The sequence below is a fragment of the Felis catus genome, chromosome C1 (genome assembly GCF_018350175.1).
Source record: "Felis catus isolate Fca126 chromosome C1, F.catus_Fca126_mat1.0, whole genome shotgun sequence".
Classification (NCBI taxonomy): Eukaryota; Metazoa; Chordata; class Mammalia; order Carnivora; family Felidae; genus Felis; species Felis catus.
In genome coordinates, this window is record NC_058375.1 from 2,044,414 (window position 1) to 2,061,269 (window position 16,856).

A 16,856-nucleotide genomic window follows, 5' to 3' on the forward strand; every position below is an offset into this window, starting at 1 on the left:
TTGGGAGACAGGGACCCCCAGCTGTCCAGGAGCAGTGGAGATGTGGCAGTGCCCCCCGCCCCCCGCCGAGGATCTGAGCCCTCCACACCACCTGGAGGGTTATAGTCATCGGGCCGAGACGGCAGATGGGGAAACCGAGGTCAGAGTGGGGAGCAGCACCCCCAAGTCACCCAGCTTGTAAACTGCAGGTCTGAGAACGGAACGCAGGGTCTGGCTCTGGGGACCTTTGGTAAACGCCCTACTCTGCGGCTGTGAACCTAAGCATAGCTCTAAAGCACATGGGATGGGGTAGGTGGAGGTCCCGCAAATCTGACTGCCCCACGGGGGTGTCCCAGTCTATCCAGCTGCCGGAACAGAGCACCGCAGACCCAGCAGGGTGAACAACGGACATCCCCCACCGCACCCCCGCCGCCCCGTTCTGGAGACGGGAAGTCCAAGATCAAGGTGCCGGCCACTGGTGCCAGGACGGCTGCCCGCTCTCGAAGTTCTCACTCGGCAGAGAGGGGGCGGCCAGGAGAGAAGGCTCTGTTGTCTCTTCCTCTTCTTAGAAGGCACCAGCCCTATAGGGCCCCACCCTTATGGCCTCATTTACCTTAACGACCTCCTGAAAGGCCCTGTTCCAATACAGGCACACTGGGATTTAGGGCTTCGACTTGTGAATTTGGGAGGGGCACAGTTCCGTCCATAGCTGGGTGATTTCACTGTCTTTGGAGACCCCCGCACCCCCACCTGTCCCCTCTGCCCAGCCCGGAGGCAGAGGGCGTGCTCGGCGCTGGGAGGGGACGCGGGAAATCAGCACCATAGCTGGTTGGAGCCAGAGACGGGGGAATCCTGTAGATACACAAACTATGGCAACTGGAACCGCACGCCAAATATTTTTGCCACGTCTGCGGGAAGTCTTTGGGTAGCCAGCTCTGAAGTTCATTTCTAAACCTCCTCATGTGCCCCGAAAGAGAAACAAAACCAAAGAAGCAATCCACTCAAGCGTGGCGGGTAGGACGGAGACTCTGGGGCAGGTGCTGGCCAGCTACGTTCCCCTGGACCGGCCCTGTGCCTTGTGCGTGGCCCTGGACAACGTCCTTCTGTTCTTCCGTCCTCACGCGTGAACCAGAGACAACAGAGAGGCACCTCCGGAGTTGGTGCCCGCCGAGCCTTGGATCCTACTGCTTGGTGAACGGACAGGCCTGGCCCACACCACACCGCAGCCGCTCTCTTCTCCCACCCCCGGGGTGGGACGCAGCATCCGGAAAGGGGTCACCAGGGTGTTTGAGGTCACCTGCCACACCGAGAGCAAAAACCTGCCCATTCACGCAAAGCACCGGGTGTCGGGGGACAGCGGTACCGTGGGCTGAACTGTGTCTCCAAAAAGATACAGCCACGTCCTATCCCCCAGTACCTGCACATGTGACCGGATCTGGGGAGAGGGTCTTTGCCGATGTGATTAAAGATGTCAGGATGAAATCACCCTGGACTTACGGCGGCCCTAAACCCACGGACAGGTGTCCTTATGGAGAACGGAGGGAGAGTTGGGACACACAGACAGACAAGGAGAAGGCCATATGGCCTCAGGGAGGCAGAGGTCCGGCCGTGTGCCTGCAGGTGAAGGAAGGCCAGAGGCGGCCACCGAGCCCTGGAAGCGAGGAAGCAGAGAGGCCTGGACAGGTGTCCCTCAGTGCCAGAGGGATTTCAGGTTTCCGGCCTCCAAAGAAGGAGGAGAGAAGGATGGGCTGCTGTTTTAGCCACCCAGCCTGCGGATTTCTTCTGGTAGCCCAGGAAGCCAGCAGCCATGGCGAGGCCGACCAGCACCTTCCCCTGGGGCTCCTGGCCGAGAGGGGAGCTGGCCATCTTGGGGGCTCGCGGAGGGCCCCTCCCTCCAGACATCGCAGCAGCACGTGGACACTGAGCGAGCAGAGGCTCCCTGGGGAAGCCGAGTGTGGGAGATGCGGAGTTTGTTGCTGGACACGCTTTCTGCGGGGTGGCCCTTGCGTTTCTTAGAAACAAGGCAGTGTGCGTCCCCCTCGCCAGCTGTGCCGGCCAGAACCGGGGCTGACGCTCCAGTCCTTGACAGTGTGCATTCCAAGATCTCCTGGCCCCCAACCTAGCCTGCTGTCCCCAGCACCCTCCTGGCTGCAGCTCGCCCAAGGGAAGCACATCAAAGCTTGACCTTCTCATGGATCCCACCGTGGCTGCAGCTCCTGCCAGGTGTGGAGAGGGACCTCGGGGCACCTGGACCCAGCAAGGTGGGTGGCCTGGTGGAACCAGAGAAAAACCCCCATTCTGGCCGAGACATTCAGAATGTGTGACAAAGTCACCATGAAAACAACTCAGCTTTTAGAAACTGCAGGAGAACACTCCCTTTCCAATTCTCCAAATCCTGCTTGCCTTAAAGCCATCATGTTTTGGGACGCCTGGGTGGCTCAGTCAGTTAGGCGTGTGACTCTTAATTTCGGCCCAGGTCGTGATCTCACAGTTCGTGAGTTCGAACCCTGAGTCAGGATCCCCACTGACAGTGCGGAGCCTGCTTGGGATTCTCTCTCTCCCTTTCTCTCTCTCTCTCTCTGCCCCTTCCCCGATTTCTCTCCCTCTCTCTCTCGCTCTCTCTCTCTCTCTCTTTCCCTCTCCCTCTCTCTCTCTCTCTCTCTCTCAAAACAAATAAACAATTATTTTTAAAAAGCCACATTTGGAAGCCTGCCCTCTTGGTCCCTAGCCCCCCATCCTCTGGGAAGGGTGTTTCTCTGTCCACGTCACCCCTACTTTCGCCGTGACCTGCCCAAGTCAAAGATTAAAGGCTGTCTCTGTGACATAACATCTGATAGCTCTCAGACCTAGGGGCCACAACAGCCTCCCAACTCTACGCAGCCTCGGATGCAGCTCTGGTCCCTTTGGGGAGGGAGCAGTCTCACCCAGAGTGCACTTCTCTGGAAGAGGAGCTCGGCCCACGGCCTCTGCAGTCGGGAATATTCTCTGGACTATGCACTAGCCTCCAACAGTCCAGCTCTGAGCTCCCACCCTTGGGGCTCCCATGCGGGACGTGCCTGGCCCCTCGTGCCCCTGACCGCCGCTTCCATCAGAGGCGGATTTCATAAAACCCTAAACCACAACATCGGGAAGATAAGGTAAGCATCCACACTCCCCTGCCCTCTGCAGGAAGAGAAGACAAACTGGTTTCATCTCACGCCACGCACTGTGCGAGGCGCCCCGGTTCGAAGGCCCCGTGTGGCCACTCTGCCACCTGCTGACGGGAGGGGAGCAGCCTGTCAAAGTCCCTGGAAAGAGGTCTCGCACGCCCAGGGGGACCCGGCCGGGAGCCGCCTTCCCCTGCCCGATGGCCAACGTGCGCACGTGTGTGGAGAGAGCGTTTCTGTCGGGGCCCGGTCACCGTGTGCACACATACTGCCCATCTGCCCTGGCAGAACTGTGTCCCCCGAACAGATATGTTCAAGTCCTGACCCCGCTCCCGCGAGTGCGGCCTCGTTTGGAGATAGGGTCTCTGCAGATACAGCAGGTCAAGATGAGGGCATGGGGTGAGTTCTCATCCAACGAGACACACAGGACACAGGGGACATGGCCATGTGACAACAGACGCAAAGGTTGTGGGCATGAGGTCCCAGGCAGAGGGACACCGAGGACTGCCAGCCACCGCCAGACGCTGGAGAGGCCAGGGCGGTTTCCCTACAGGCTTCAGAGGGAGCAGAGCCCTGCAGGCACGCCGGCCTCGGGCCTCTGGCCTCCAGCACCGGGGACAAGTCCCTGGTGTTCGGGCCCCGGAGTTGGGGGCGGGGGGGAGACTTCCGTGTGGCAGCCTGGGAGCTGGTGCACCAGCCGATGCTATTTGTCACCTACCATGACACACACACGTCATCTCTCGTCATTTCCGCAACTTGCGGGCCTACTGGGTGCTCCCCACACCCACCCGAGGCTCGGGCACCGGGCCAGCATCCTCCTCCTCCTCCCGTCCATTGCTGCCACCATCCTGGGGACCTCAGGACCCACCCATCTGACGGGTCCCGGGCCCCTGCCTGCCCAGTCTTTCATGCCAACACCGCAGCAACCGGTCCCAAGACAGAGACTGGGGCTGGCCACCATGCAGAGCGTCCTGTCTGTGGCATCTCGCTGCCAGCACCCACCCGTGGGCCACAGCGCCCGGACGCCCAGCTCTTTCTCTCCCTACACCGACGCGCTCCCTCTGGGCTCTGGCTCTTCGTACCTCCCTCTGTTGGGTGGCTACCTGGCCCCCCGTACGCAGAGGGCAGGGGGACCCCAAAGAAAGAGGCAGACGCTCCCGGCTGGTGATTGGTGGGCAGCAGGTGTGATAAGCTACTTACGAGGCTGGTCTTGGGCGCCGCAGGCCGAGGGGATCCCCGCGCCCACCCGCCAGAATCTCACGACAGAGGCCTCCGCGGGGCTCCCGCTGTGGGAATGAGGGGTCACAGCCCACATCCGGGCGGGGGTGAGGGGCCGGCTCCAGGGTCCACCGGCGGTCGCGTCCTCTCCGTGACCTCCTCCCACGCCAGGCCCCCGGTGACCCGTGACCGGCTCTCAGTCTCACAGGCCCCCTCCTCCGCAGCGGGCCCTGCGTGGTCAGCAAGGGGCGGCACTAGCCTGGAGGGGGCTCGTTCGGTGGCTTCCTGGCTCCACTGGGGGCAGAGACCACAGCAAAAGTGCGGGCACATGCAGGAGAAAACGCACATCGGGATGGGAATTCCCAAAACAAGTGACAGTTTTTTCCACCAAGAGCCCCATGATCGGACCCACTGGTTTATGAGATGCCCTGGGCTGGGGGTCAGACGGTTCAGGGCGCTGCCCTGTGTCCTCAGTGTGACTTAATAAAGACGCCCTAGCAGACTCCTCGGGTCTGAACACACAACTCCTCGAGAGGCAGGAGGCGAGTCCAAGACCATCCTGTATCCTGTTCCGGAGCGTGGCTCTCCCGTCAGGGACCCTGCAGTACTCGAGGACTCGCTTTGTTGGCTGTCCCTCACGGCTTGTGGGCGGCTTTGGCGAGGGCCTCTGCGCGCTGTGGCGCCTCCCGGCCCGTAGAGGGCAGACACGGCTCCCGACGACCCGACCCGTGGGAACAGAACGAGCACAGCTGGTCTCCGGGTGAGGGAGGTGCTGCACACACGTACGTGTTGGGGGGGGGGGGGGGGCGGCAGGGCAGCATGGTCAGGTGTGAGGACTGGGCGGGTGGGTGCGCCCGGCCAGGACCCCCCGTTTCACGGTGTGTGTTCCATTCCAGCCACCGTGCGTTTCCACCGGCCCAGCTTGTGCCAGATACTGGGGTCCCAGGGAGACTGCGGGGGCCCCCCTCACGCATTCCGGGGCCACCCCATCGCAAGCTCAGGCAGACAGCTCCTCTCCCAGGCGTGACGGGCCCAGGGTTCCCGGGAGCGCAACGCGTTGATCCAGGGTCCGGGGGCAACGGCTGCTTCCCGCCAGTTCCACACGGGGCCGGCCGGTGTTGGGTGCCTCTGCGGGGGTCCCCAGGCTGGCCCGTGGGGCACAACAGGCCCTGAAATGTGTAAGAACCCAACAGTAACTCAGCGCACTGGCAAGGTGATTACCTGTCGGGGATTAATCTGCGGGTTCCATATCCTATGTTTCCTTCCTACGACCCCTGCTGCTTGCTGGTTAGGGGGGCGGGGGCTCCACATCGTGGCCTTTGAAATGTGACCCCCAATCACCGTCTGTTCGACAAGGGTATCCATCCGTGGTAGTCAGCGGCCCTGATGGTGGCAGCCTGGTTTGCGTGGTGACGGGAGGCCTGGGTTGGGCCAGATGCAGCCTCCGCATGAACCGGGGCTTGTGGGGAGCCTCACTCAGAGGGCGGCACCGGTCTGTCTATAACGTGCCGGTCCCCTACTAGCAGGGGGTTCCGGAGGACGGCCCCAGGCTCCTTGGCCTCCTTGGCATTAGGCCACCTCACCTGGGCACGGTCGTGGCCATTCTTTCTCGGCACGCCCTCTGCTGGGTCTACTGGGGGTCACCTGCTAGGGCTCATCCTCGGGCTGGGGCGTCAGCTTCCTGATTGCGCGGGGGCAGGGGGCCCAGTGCCTCCCGAGCCAGGATGCGGAAGACGCTGGCGGACCACCTGAAGCTCTCACGGCTCAACCCGAACGTCCTTCCACGTATCCTGACCCCACAGAGGCTCATTCACGATCGTCACCCCTCGGCTTCCGAGCCCAAAGGCCCCTCCCTTTCCAACAGCCCGCCAGCACAGAGGGTTCACGGCCAGAACCCACGAGTGGTCACCAGCCAGACCGCCGGAGTTCCGCCCAGAGGCGGCTGTGGTTGGTCCCTGTTGCCGTCCACACGGTGTCACTGTTGGGCTGAATGGTAACCGGTCCGCGTGGACGGATTGCCTCGAACAGACCCGTCCGTACAGCGGGCGTCAGCGGGCGTCGGCGGAATCCGTCATCTGTCTCTGTTCCCTCCCCGCGGGCTGGCACGGAGGGGGGCGGGGCACGTGAGGATCGGGCCCGCGGGCTCGAGTGGCACCCGCATCTCCGGAGACGGCGGGCTGGCGGACCGGGCGCTGCTCTGCGGCGCACAGGCACGCCGCTTGCTGAGCGTGGGGGTTTGCGCCCGGCCGAGGTGCGCGGGTGGGCGACGTCGTCACCCACGCGTGGCGGGCGGGGAAGGTCTCGCCGCCATCGGCTGTGCCTCCGTGGGGCGCTCCACTGGAGGAGCTCGGGGCACACTGCTCAGGGCTGCCGCTCTCGGGGGCCCCTTCCAGAGCTGGAACCAGAATCCTGGGGACAGTCGTTGTCTCTGCCACAGCCCCCAACTGGTACCTCCCGGTGACACAGACACGCCCTACTGGAAGGGCGGCCCTGCTTGGGAGACCCCAGACCTTTCACCTGCTTCTCTCGTGTTCTCAGAGGCTGCTCCCTGCTCCGTCTCTGGCCCCCCATGCCCCTTCTTCCCCAGGTGACCGAAGGGACAGAAGCACCGTGCCGGGTGGGGATAAAAATCCTCCCTAGCCCCTAAATCCCTACACAGGCTCGCACCTCTTTCCTGTCCCCAGGGGTTGGATAGGCTGGCATCTGATCCATCACACATTCTGGGAAGGTGTGCATCTTACACGACCACACAGCTCCCCAAAACCTTACGGGGGGGGTGCCTGGGCTCCACCTATCCCCCCCACACACACACAGGTGCTCCAGCAAGGTCCCCAGAGTGTCCTGCTGCAGGGACAAGGCTTCACATGCAAACGCCGCGTCACCAACGTAATGGGGGGAGGAGGACAGGGACAGGACTGCTACCCCTTGACATGGTGGGGGGCTGGCAGGTAGCCCCCGGTCCGCTGCTGCCCCTCCCATGTGAAGGCAAACGGACTTTAGTTCTCACAAGCCTGCACTCGCCCGAGTCTTTTCCATGAATCTCCTTGAAGAGGAAGTAGGTTTGCCAAGCGTTCGAGTAAAGCCATACGCGTCTGCACATGAGAAAACATGAAACACAAATCGCCACATCTACACATGTGCTGAGGGGGCCTTGTGACGCACCGAGGAGGAAAGTTGGACATTCCTGTGACACGTACCGTTTTTTTTTTTTTTAATGTTTATTTTTGAGAGAGAGAGAGAGAGAGAGAGCACGCTGGGGAAGGGCAGGGGTGGGGGGCGGGACAGAGAATCCCAAGCAGGCTCTGAGCTGAGCACAGAGCTCCATGCAGGGCCCGAACCCATGAACTGTGAGACCATGGCCTGAGCCGAAGTCAAATGCTTAACTAACTGAGCCACCCAGGCGCCCCCCGCTCCGCGACATACGCCTTAAAATTATGGCTGATGCCTTCTTACCAGGACACATCAGATTTTTAGGAATTTTGTATATAAATCTGCCCTAACAGAAGTCTAACGTCCCTGCTCTCTTGACCGCACTTCCCACAGGAGTTAACGTGTCCAGTAAGCCTCATTAGCATAATCTCTCTCTGACAGGAGAGAGAACCCGTCTTTTTTTTTTTTTAATTTTTTTTTCAACGTTTATTTATTTTTGGGACAGAGAGAGACAGAGCATGAACAGGGGAGGAGCAGAGAGAGAGAGGGAGACACAGAATCGGAAACAGGCTCCAGGCTCCGAGCCATCAGCCCAGAGCCTGACTCGGGGCTCGAACTCACGGACTGCGAGATCGTGACCTGGCTGAAGTTGGACGCTTAACTGACTGCGCCACCCAGGCGCCCCGAGAGAACCCGTCTTTTGAAATGTTTCAGGGACCTCCGCAAAATCCCAAAGATAGTTCAAGGCCAACGAGGCTTCACCCAGAATTTGACTTTTGGGATCAGCTCTCCATTTAATGAAAATGACAATGAAAGGGGCCCTGGGTGGCTGGACCGGTGGTTGAGCAGTAACTCTTGATGTCACCTCTGGTTATGATCTCAGGGTCCGTGGGTTCAAGCCCCACATCTGCTTCAGATGCTCTGTCTCCCTCTTTCTGGCCCTCTCCCACTCACGCACTCTCTCTCTCTCTCTCTCTCTCTGAAAAATAAACGGTAAGAAATTTAAAAACATAAAATGACAACGAAAGGCTTCAAAGGCAACATGGAAAGTTACACAGTTATTAAAATAAACCCTTAGTTCTTTTAATAGAGAAGACTCCATTTCCGGAAGCAATCAAAGACCTGATAAAAACAGAGGACGCAGGCAAGTATTTTAATAAAACACAGAATCTTTGTCTTCTAGGTAGATGACCTAAAAGGTAAAGGAAAACCTTTCATAATTCCATCAAGAGAGACCAATCACCCAAGAAACCTTTGTCCTTTCACCAGACGAAAGACAATTTTCGATTTTTCCTGGGTACATCATTGATATGAAAGCGTATTTTTCTGTAAGGCGATTGAACAGAGCCCTTTTACAAATTACTTTCCGCAGTACCCTCGGGGGAGACAGACGTCGCACACAGGGAACACTCATCTGTACACGTCCGTAAACACGCAGATGGGCACGGACACTCCAGCCGTGAACCTCACAACAGTGTAACAGTGGAAACCACCGTGTCTCCGGCAGGTGGAACAGGTGAGGGCCGCCTCCCGCGGCTGAGGCTTTTCACTGACGTTTGTGGAGAGGACGTTTAAGATTTGGCTTTGCCCTTGACCGGCAGTCCCGCAGAGGCCGTGATGGAGAGGCGGGCAGGGACCTTCCCCGGCAGGGTCTGTATCCTGACCCAGAGGCAGGTGATCCAGTTACTGGTTTCCATCATCCCCGGGAGCTTGCACCTCAGGCATGATGACACTTCCGGCTTCCAGAAGCAGAGGAACAATGCAAGTCTTCTCCTAGGAGTTTTGGGGTATGTTCTCAATTATTAGAAGTCTAGACTAATGACTATTTAAGATTTTCCTTCGTTACCGGTGGGTGGGGCCGCCCGGGGCACTCCCACAGTTCGCCGTCAATCACAGCCCTCTCCCCTCCGCGCCCCACTTTCTCGGGGACTCCACCTGTCAGCGTCCCGCTCCGGCTCCGTCAGGAGCACTGGGCCATCCGTCCTCCCAGCTTGCGCCCTCCTAGCTTTGCGAGACGGCTTGGGGAGCCTCTCGCTTATCACCGTGCGCTCCCACCTCGCCTGCCAGCCCCAGCCCAGCAGAGCGTGGCGCCCTCCCCTAACCTCAGCTCTCCTGCAGCTTTCCAGCCCCGGCTTCGGCCACTTGGAGGCATCGGTGCCCAACGGAGCACCGCAGGGGCCTCGGGCGCAGGAGCACAGGCTCTGAACCTCGGGGCATCCTAGCTTTGTGGACGGGACAACCTCTCTGGGCTGTTTGCTCCTCGGGAAAAGGGGTATCCCTGCCCCCCGTGCATGAGTGTTGGGAGCAGAGGCAATATCTGCGATACAGCGGCACTCAGGACCAGCGTAAAAGAGAGTAACCGCCGGGGCGCCTGGGGGGCTCAGTCGGTTGGGCGTCCGACTTCGGCTCAGGTCATGATCTCACAGTCTGTGGGTTCGAGCCCCGCATCGGGCTCCGTGCTGACAGCCCAGAGCCTGGAGCCTGTTTCGGATTCTGTGTCTCCCCCGTTCATGCTCTGTCTCTCTCTGTCTCAAAAATAAATAAACGTTAATAAAAAAAAATAAAAACAAAAAAAAGAGTAACCGCTGACCCAGACACGGCTCTTGACACGGGCCCGGCAGAGTGCCAGCCACGTCACGTCATTTGGCCCCCCTGTGGCCATTGGAAGTAGGAACTATTATCTCCCAGAGTCAGTACGAAAGCAAACGGGGCACAGAGGGTTGAAGGGAGCTGGCCCTCGTGGCCAGACGTAGAGGAGGCAGGGCCCAGGCCCAGACAGCAGGGCTCCCGGGCCCACACGCCAGCTGCCATCCCTGATGGGTCCCCGCTCTGCTCCAACTCCCCTGGGTGGTGACAGGAGACCCAAGAGAGGGGTCAGCAGGCCCCCCAGGGGCCCACCCCACAGGGACAGGGCAGAGCACACTCAGCCCCGGCTGTGGTTGCCAGAGAAGAGGGGCTCCCCCAACCCCCGCGGGGACAGGGCCCAAAGAGGGTGTCACCGGCCCTGGGGTCAACAGAAGGCAGCAGCGTCTGTCCTCAGCAGGCCAGAGGGGATAGAAGCACTGTGCCGCCCATATTTGCACACTCACTTAACACTCTTTGAGATCTCTGTGTTTTTTTTGCAGGGAGCCAAGTACCAAAACTATGCCGGTATTGAGAGTTGGAAGTTAGCTAGAGAGGAGCTGGGGGCAAGGTGGCAGTAGGAGTGATTTTGTGGTTTCCAACCTCCGGGGCGGGGGGAGGGGGGCTAGCCACCCAAGAGGAACAGGTGATGAACGTGCGCCCTGCTTCCCAGCCTCGCCTAGCCCTTAGTTTCATTACAATATATTGACATTGCCGTCTGGACCTCTCCCCGCCCCCACTCACGCCTCAGGGGGGAGGACGGGCCTTGATGGTTCCAGCCAGGACCTAGTAGGGCCCCAACTCCCCCTCCCAACCGACAAGAAGCCACCTCAGTGGGAGACCACCCTGGCTGTGAGCCATGAAAGACAGCCCTGCCCCCCAGGCCCGCCCCCTCCCCCATCCTGAGAGTGCACCGTCCTGAACAAACCGCTTTGTGCTCGCTACCTTCCCTCTGGCTGTCTGTACTCGAGGCAGAGTCCTCACGTATATCTTTTGCCGGGAATCCAAGCACCGAGCCCTCCGGTTCCCAAGAGTCAGGCTCTCCCGCCAGTAACAGTACCCGTGGAATCTGGTGCCAGCTTGGCGATGCTGACATTCAAGGGCAGCAGCCGGTGGTGCCGAGGGCCTGCTGTGTGCAGGGCTGCAGCGCCCTCCCTGGAGGGAGGTCCTGGGAGACAGGAGGTTGGGCCATCCTTGAATTGTGAATCTCGTACAAACCAAGAGGGCATCCGAGTCTGCACGGCCCCCGGAGGGGCTTAGCTCGTGGGCAGAGCTGTGCCGGCCTAGGGGATGTCCCCAGAACTCTCCGAACCTGCTCTTGAACCTGTGGCGTGCGGTGCGGCCAGCCCTGGGCTCTGGTGAAATTTGAAGAACTGTGAAACTGGCTGTAAACCCCAAGATGCAACCATATGCAAAGGGCTGGTTCCACTGAACTTTCCTAACTAATGAGGCACGCACACAGAGGAAAAAGCGAAGAACAAAACAGTAATCGAGTCATGGGGAATGGCAACGTCTCCTAGGGAGGGTAGTCTTAGACCCAGTGTGGCAGGATGGACCCAGTAGGGGTGAGGCAAGGCTTTCGGGGTTGGGGGAGTGGGGGAGTAAGAGGGTGGCCTGAGTAGAAGCAGTGAAGTCCCAAGTGACCAACTGGGGGAGGATTTGGAAGGGGCTGCAAACTGTCACGGATGCACAGCCCTTGGGTGCAAAGAGGGTGGTGAGGAAGTCCTGGGGCCCGTGGGGGCAAAGACCGAAGCTGGGGCCCCTGACAGGGAGGGCAGATGCCTAGGGTGGCACCAGCCCTGGGCAAAGAGGTCACCCACAGGAGGAACAGATGTGGCTCTAGTGTCCAGAGGACAAGAGCTGGGACCTGGAATGGATCTTTGACGCGTGGCTGTGGTAAGTGACCCGGCTGTGTGCCTCAGTGTCCTTTTCTGTGAAACAGGGATCAGAGGAGGGCAGCTTCCTAGGCTCAGTGAGGACTCTAGGCTGGTCACAGCGCTGGGCGCACCGCCCGGCCGCTCCATCTCGGGCAGCGAGCTGTGCTCAGGACAGAAGCGGGGCCCGCAGCTCCTCCAGGAAACCCACGCCACCTCGGCCTTTTTGGACAGGGCCTCTAGAGCCCGCGGCCCTTCCCGGCATCGGGGCGCGTCCTGGGACGGTGAGACGGGGACCGCGAGGGAGGGTTGGGGGGCGTCCCGGGGGGAGGGGCGGTGACCGCGGGGGGCGGGCAGGGACACGGGTCGGGTGTGGAGGGGTGGGGGTGGGGGGGCAGAGACGTCTCGGGGCGCGGGGGACGCGTGCGGGGAGAGGGGTGGTGACGTGAGATGGTAATGGAGGAGGTGGGGCGCGTCCGATGGGGAGAAGGGGCGGTGACCCGGTGGGGGAGGGGGGCGGGGGAGACGGGTCTGGGGGTGGAGACCGCGGAGGGGGACACGTCGGGGCGGGGGAGTACGGGGATCGCGGAGGGGGAACGGGCCAGGGGCGGTGACGGCGGGCGGGGGACGCGTCCGGGGGTGGCTGGCAGTGACCAAGGGCCGGGGTCGCGTCCGGGGGACTGTGAGGTGAGACGGTGATCGAGGGGGTGGGGCGCGCCCGGTAGGGGGAGGGGCGGTGGCCGCGGGGGCGGAGACCAGGGACTACGGGCGCGTCCAGGTTGGGGCGGTGACGAGGGGCTGGTCGCCCCCTTTACTGGGATCGGGCACGCTCAACTCCTGACGCACCCTCTGCGTCTCCCTGGCAACCAGCCGCGGCCCCGCCCCTCCCCTCGCGTAGCGTACAGAGGAAATGGGCGTGCGCGCGGCGTGCGCTTCCGGCTTGGCGAGGGGCGGGAGCGATTGTGAACGGGCGGCGCGTAGGGCCAATCGCGGAAGACGGCTGGGGAAGAGCCAATCGCCAGGGCCGGCGGGCGCGGGTAGGGGGCGGAGCCTCGGGCGGGGCTGGCGAGGCCGAGCCAATCGCGCCGGCCCTCGGGGCGGTAGCTGCGGCGACCGAGACGGCGGCCTCGTCGGGTCTGGGTCCGGGGTCGGGGTCTGGGGCGGCGGCGGGCGCGGCCATGCTGCAGCTGCGGGACTCGGTGGACTCGGCCGGCACGAGCCCCACGGCGCTGCTGGCGGCCGGCGAGGAGGTCGGGGCGGGCGGCGCGGGCGGGGGGCGGCCGGGGGCGGGCACTCCGCTGCGCCAGACGCTGTGGCCGCTCAGCATCCACGACCCCACGCGCCGCGCCCGCGTCAAGGAGTACTTCGTCTTCCGGGTGAGGCGGGCGTGGGGCCGGGGCGGCCCGGGAGGGGGGTGCTAGGACGGGAGGGGAGCGGGGCGGAGAGTGACACACACCCCCCCCGCCCTCTGCCCGCGCAGCCCGGCACCATCGAGCAGGCGGTGGAGGAGATCGGCGTGGTGGTGCGGCCGGTGGAGGACGGCGACATTCAGGGCGTGTGGCTGCTGACCGAGTGAGCGGGGCGCGCGGGGCGTGGGGACCGGCCGGGTGGCCTGTGAGCGGGGCGGCGCCCGGTGACTCGTGTCGTCTGCGGGCAGGGTTGACCACTGGAACAACGAGAAGGAGCGGCTGGTGCTCATCACAGACCAGGCACTGCTCATCTGCAAGTACGACTTCATCAGCCTTCAGTGCCAGCAGGTGGTCAGGGTCGCCTTAAACGCGGTGGACACCATCTCCTGCGGAGAGTTCCAGTTTCCCCCCAAATCGCTCAACAAGTAAGACTGTGGGACACAGAGCCTTAGTACCAGGGCCTGTAGCAGGTCCGTCCCAAATCGGCCCCCTGGTTGTCCTGAGTCTGCCATTCTGCGCGAACATAAAAGCGTCTGCTTCAAATCGATAGTTTCTTAGAATAGAAGCAAGTGGGCAGCAGGTGCATTAAAAGGAATTCTGGCACAGAAGACAGCTATCAGGCTGGTAGTAAGATGAACTTGAGGTCTGTTGAAGCAGAGCTGACGTAGCGTTCTTAAGATGAGAGCCACATTCGGTGTGTGTCACCTCTGTCACATCGAGCTCTGCTCTGGTTAAATTTTAACAAAAAAAAAGCATCGCTTTTATTTACTGATGTTACTAAAGGCAGAAGATAGTTACTGACCTGCTTTCAGAAGGGCGGATCTTGAAATACGAGAAGCCTGGACTTTAATACAAGGTAGAGCTTTGCTGCAGGGATGTGATCGGGGCTGTACCCAAGTCAAGACCGCTAACCGGCCGTGGGGCCTCCTGGACAAAGGGCCTGAGGCTACAGACATGTTGTTCTCGTGGTTAGCCTGCCTGCAGCGCCTTCCCGTTGCTGTTGAACTGCACTAATAGCATAAAGGGTGTTGGGCCCAAACCAAAACAACGGCGTTGGTTTGTAGTATTCAAAGTGCTCGGTGCGGGTGACTGGAGACCCCCGGCTCTGAGTGACACAGGTCCTGTCCGCGGTCCCAGAGCAGCCCCCTAACGTTACACCCCGTACCTGCCGGGCTGCCAGGGAGCGCTGTGGCCTGCTGGGTGACGTGAAAGCTTCTTTCTTTGTAGGCGAGAAGGTTTTGGGATCCGCATTCAGTGGGACAAACAAAGCCGCCCTTCCTTCATAAACAGATGGAACCCCTGGTCCACCAACATGCCCTATGCCACGTTCATAGAGCACCCCATGGCTGGTGCGGATGAGAAGACAGCGTCTCTGTGCCAAGTAAGACCGTGAGGGCAGCGCTGTCCAGCCGTGATGGCGACACCCTAGGCCTGTGTGGCTGTTGAGCACCTGGACTGTTCTGTGTCCTAGCAAAACTGAGAAAACAAACTTCTAAGTTTTAGAAATTTTAGCTAACTTATGTTTAAATAGCCCCATGTGGCTAGTGGCTCTTGGTCAGGGTAGCTGTATGACATCGCCCCTTGTGGCCATGGTCACCTTGGGGAAGGGCCCGGAAGGGCTCTGGGCAGTCTGTGCCGGGCCAGCAGGCTGCGTGCTCGCCAGCAGAGGAGGCCCTGGGGCCACCGGTGAGGGGAGTTGGGCCTCCCTCGCCAGTCGCGCACTTGGCCTGCCCACTAGTCTGGCAGGTGGTGGTGAGGATTGAGTAGGTCCCTGACGACACAAGTGCTCTGTGAGGCCTGTCGTCTGTCCCGGTGAGCACAGAGCTAGGATCTGACGTTTCCAGAGAGGGGCATCGAGGAGCCGAGGGGAGGGGCGGCCAGGGTGTGGCTGGAAAGGCACGTCCTCCGAGGGCAGGGACGGGGCTGGCACAGGAAGGGGTGGTCCGTTCCACATGTAGACCACTGACCGGCAACATGATTTCTGTCTTTACAGCTGGAAAGTTTCAAAGCTCTGCTAATCCAAGCTGTCAAGAAAGCCCAGAAAGAGAATCCTTTGCCAGGACAAGCCAGTGGCGTGCTGGTCTTGGATCGTCCCCTCCTCATCGAGACCTACGTGGGACTCATGTCCTTCATTAACAACGAGGCTAAACTGGGCTATTCCATGACCAGAGGCAAAATAGGCTTCTAGATGGCGCCCACAGGTAGACTTGGGGACGCGGGGCCTCAGACCCGGGCCAGCTCCGCTGCACCGGCAGAGTCGGGGCTGTTAACCTCTAGGGATCTGAGTGTGATTAGAATAGTCGAACGCATTCCCTGCTATCCCTGGGTTTTGGAAGTCTGGTAATAGGAGTCACAGACAAAAAAGCAAGGTGAATCCAGCGGTCCCGCTCGTGGCTGGTGTTCTATCTTCTAGAACTTGTTTCCGTGTTTCTCCCAGAGTGTCTCCATTCGGCTTCTCGTGGTCCTGCCCAGCCCTCCAGCATGTGAATAAACATGTGCCCCCACCAGAGCCTCCCCGCTAGCACTGCACCCGTGTGGATGGTTCCATCCAGGGAGGGCCCCAAACCCCAGTGCCTGGAGTGGCAAATAAGTTTATACTTAGTGTCAAGTTTTGTATTTGGAAATCTAATCCATTTTTTTAAAGCTAAGTGCAAAACAAGCCAGCAGACTGGTGAAGTAAACAGGGGACAGTCTGCCTTGTCGGCTCCCGGATGGACAGTTGCTTTTGTGCAAATACGTCTTTGACCTGAAGTCACACTTTTTCTGAAGTTATATCGTGTTCGTATTTGTGGCATCTTTCCCAGGCCCCAAAGCTGGCAGGAAATCATTTTTAGACAATTCATTAATTTGAGTCACCTTGGTAGGTAGTTCTTTGACAGCTCTACGTGCTTTACGTTTGTACGGTCACGTTTGTATTTAAGATGGGGACTGCTCAGTTTGCTTTTGGAGAATGCCCTTTTGAAAAAGGAACCGTATTATTAGAGTCTCATGAAGCCGCTAACGCCCGGCTTGGTTACCGCAGTGCCCACGCAAATGCGAGGCTTTATTGGTGTTGCCCTGAACGTGCCTGGGGCTTGGCGGCCCGCCGAGCACGTCCGTGCGGGAACCGTGGCCCCCCCCCGCCCGTCGCACCCACACATCGTCGGCTTGCTGGCTTGACTGGAAGCTTTGTTATCAACCCCAAGCGCTGGTGCAGGGCGTCCTCCCCATTTACAGCTCTGGTGTAGCTCTAACCCGCGTGGATGTGATCCAGATCATAGCCTGTCCACATCGAGAGGCCGCCACCTCCATCCTGCCTGGGTCCTGAGCCTTTGCTTTTGGTCTCACAGTAAAGACGTTTACAACCGAATGGATATCGTTCGTTCTTTGAGATCGTTATTCAAAGTAGGGGCGACAACCAAGAAAAGTCACCTCTGAAGTGTGTACGTTAAAGCTTTGTAAACCTGCCACCTTGCTGT

The 16,856-nt window shown here is 60.3% G+C and overlaps 2 protein-coding genes and 1 long non-coding RNA gene across 3 annotated transcripts in view; 1 reads left to right on the forward strand and 2 right to left on the reverse strand.

Annotated features, from left to right (window-relative positions):
* MEGF6 (multiple EGF like domains 6) overlaps positions 1-5,111 on the reverse strand; it is a 92,279-nt gene extending 87,168 nt beyond the window's left edge. The window contains exon 1 of the mRNA XM_045034970.1: positions 4,326-5,111. The gene's annotated coding sequence lies outside the window, so the exon portion shown is untranslated. The remainder of the gene's footprint in view (positions 1-4,325) is intronic.
* A 3,512-nt stretch (positions 5,112-8,623) lies between these two features.
* LOC111561668 lies at positions 8,624-12,330 on the reverse strand. Its single transcript, XR_006583837.1, has 3 exons — positions 11,061-12,330; positions 9,596-10,018; positions 8,624-9,266 (listed from the first exon to the last, which is right to left on the reverse strand). It is a non-coding gene; the product is annotated as an uncharacterized LOC111561668 (long non-coding RNA).
* An 822-nt stretch (positions 12,331-13,152) lies between these two features.
* On the forward strand, positions 13,153-16,747 carry TPRG1L (tumor protein p63 regulated 1 like). The gene is made up of 5 exons (XM_011284465.3): positions 13,153-13,365; positions 13,470-13,561; positions 13,647-13,823; positions 14,626-14,779; positions 15,392-16,747. The coding sequence occupies exons 1-5, from the start codon at positions 13,168-13,170 to the stop codon at positions 15,584-15,586; spliced, it is 816 nt and encodes a 271-aa protein (XP_011282767.1). The 5' UTR covers positions 13,153-13,167; the 3' UTR covers positions 15,587-16,747.
* The last annotated feature ends 109 nt before the right edge of the window (positions 16,748-16,856 follow it).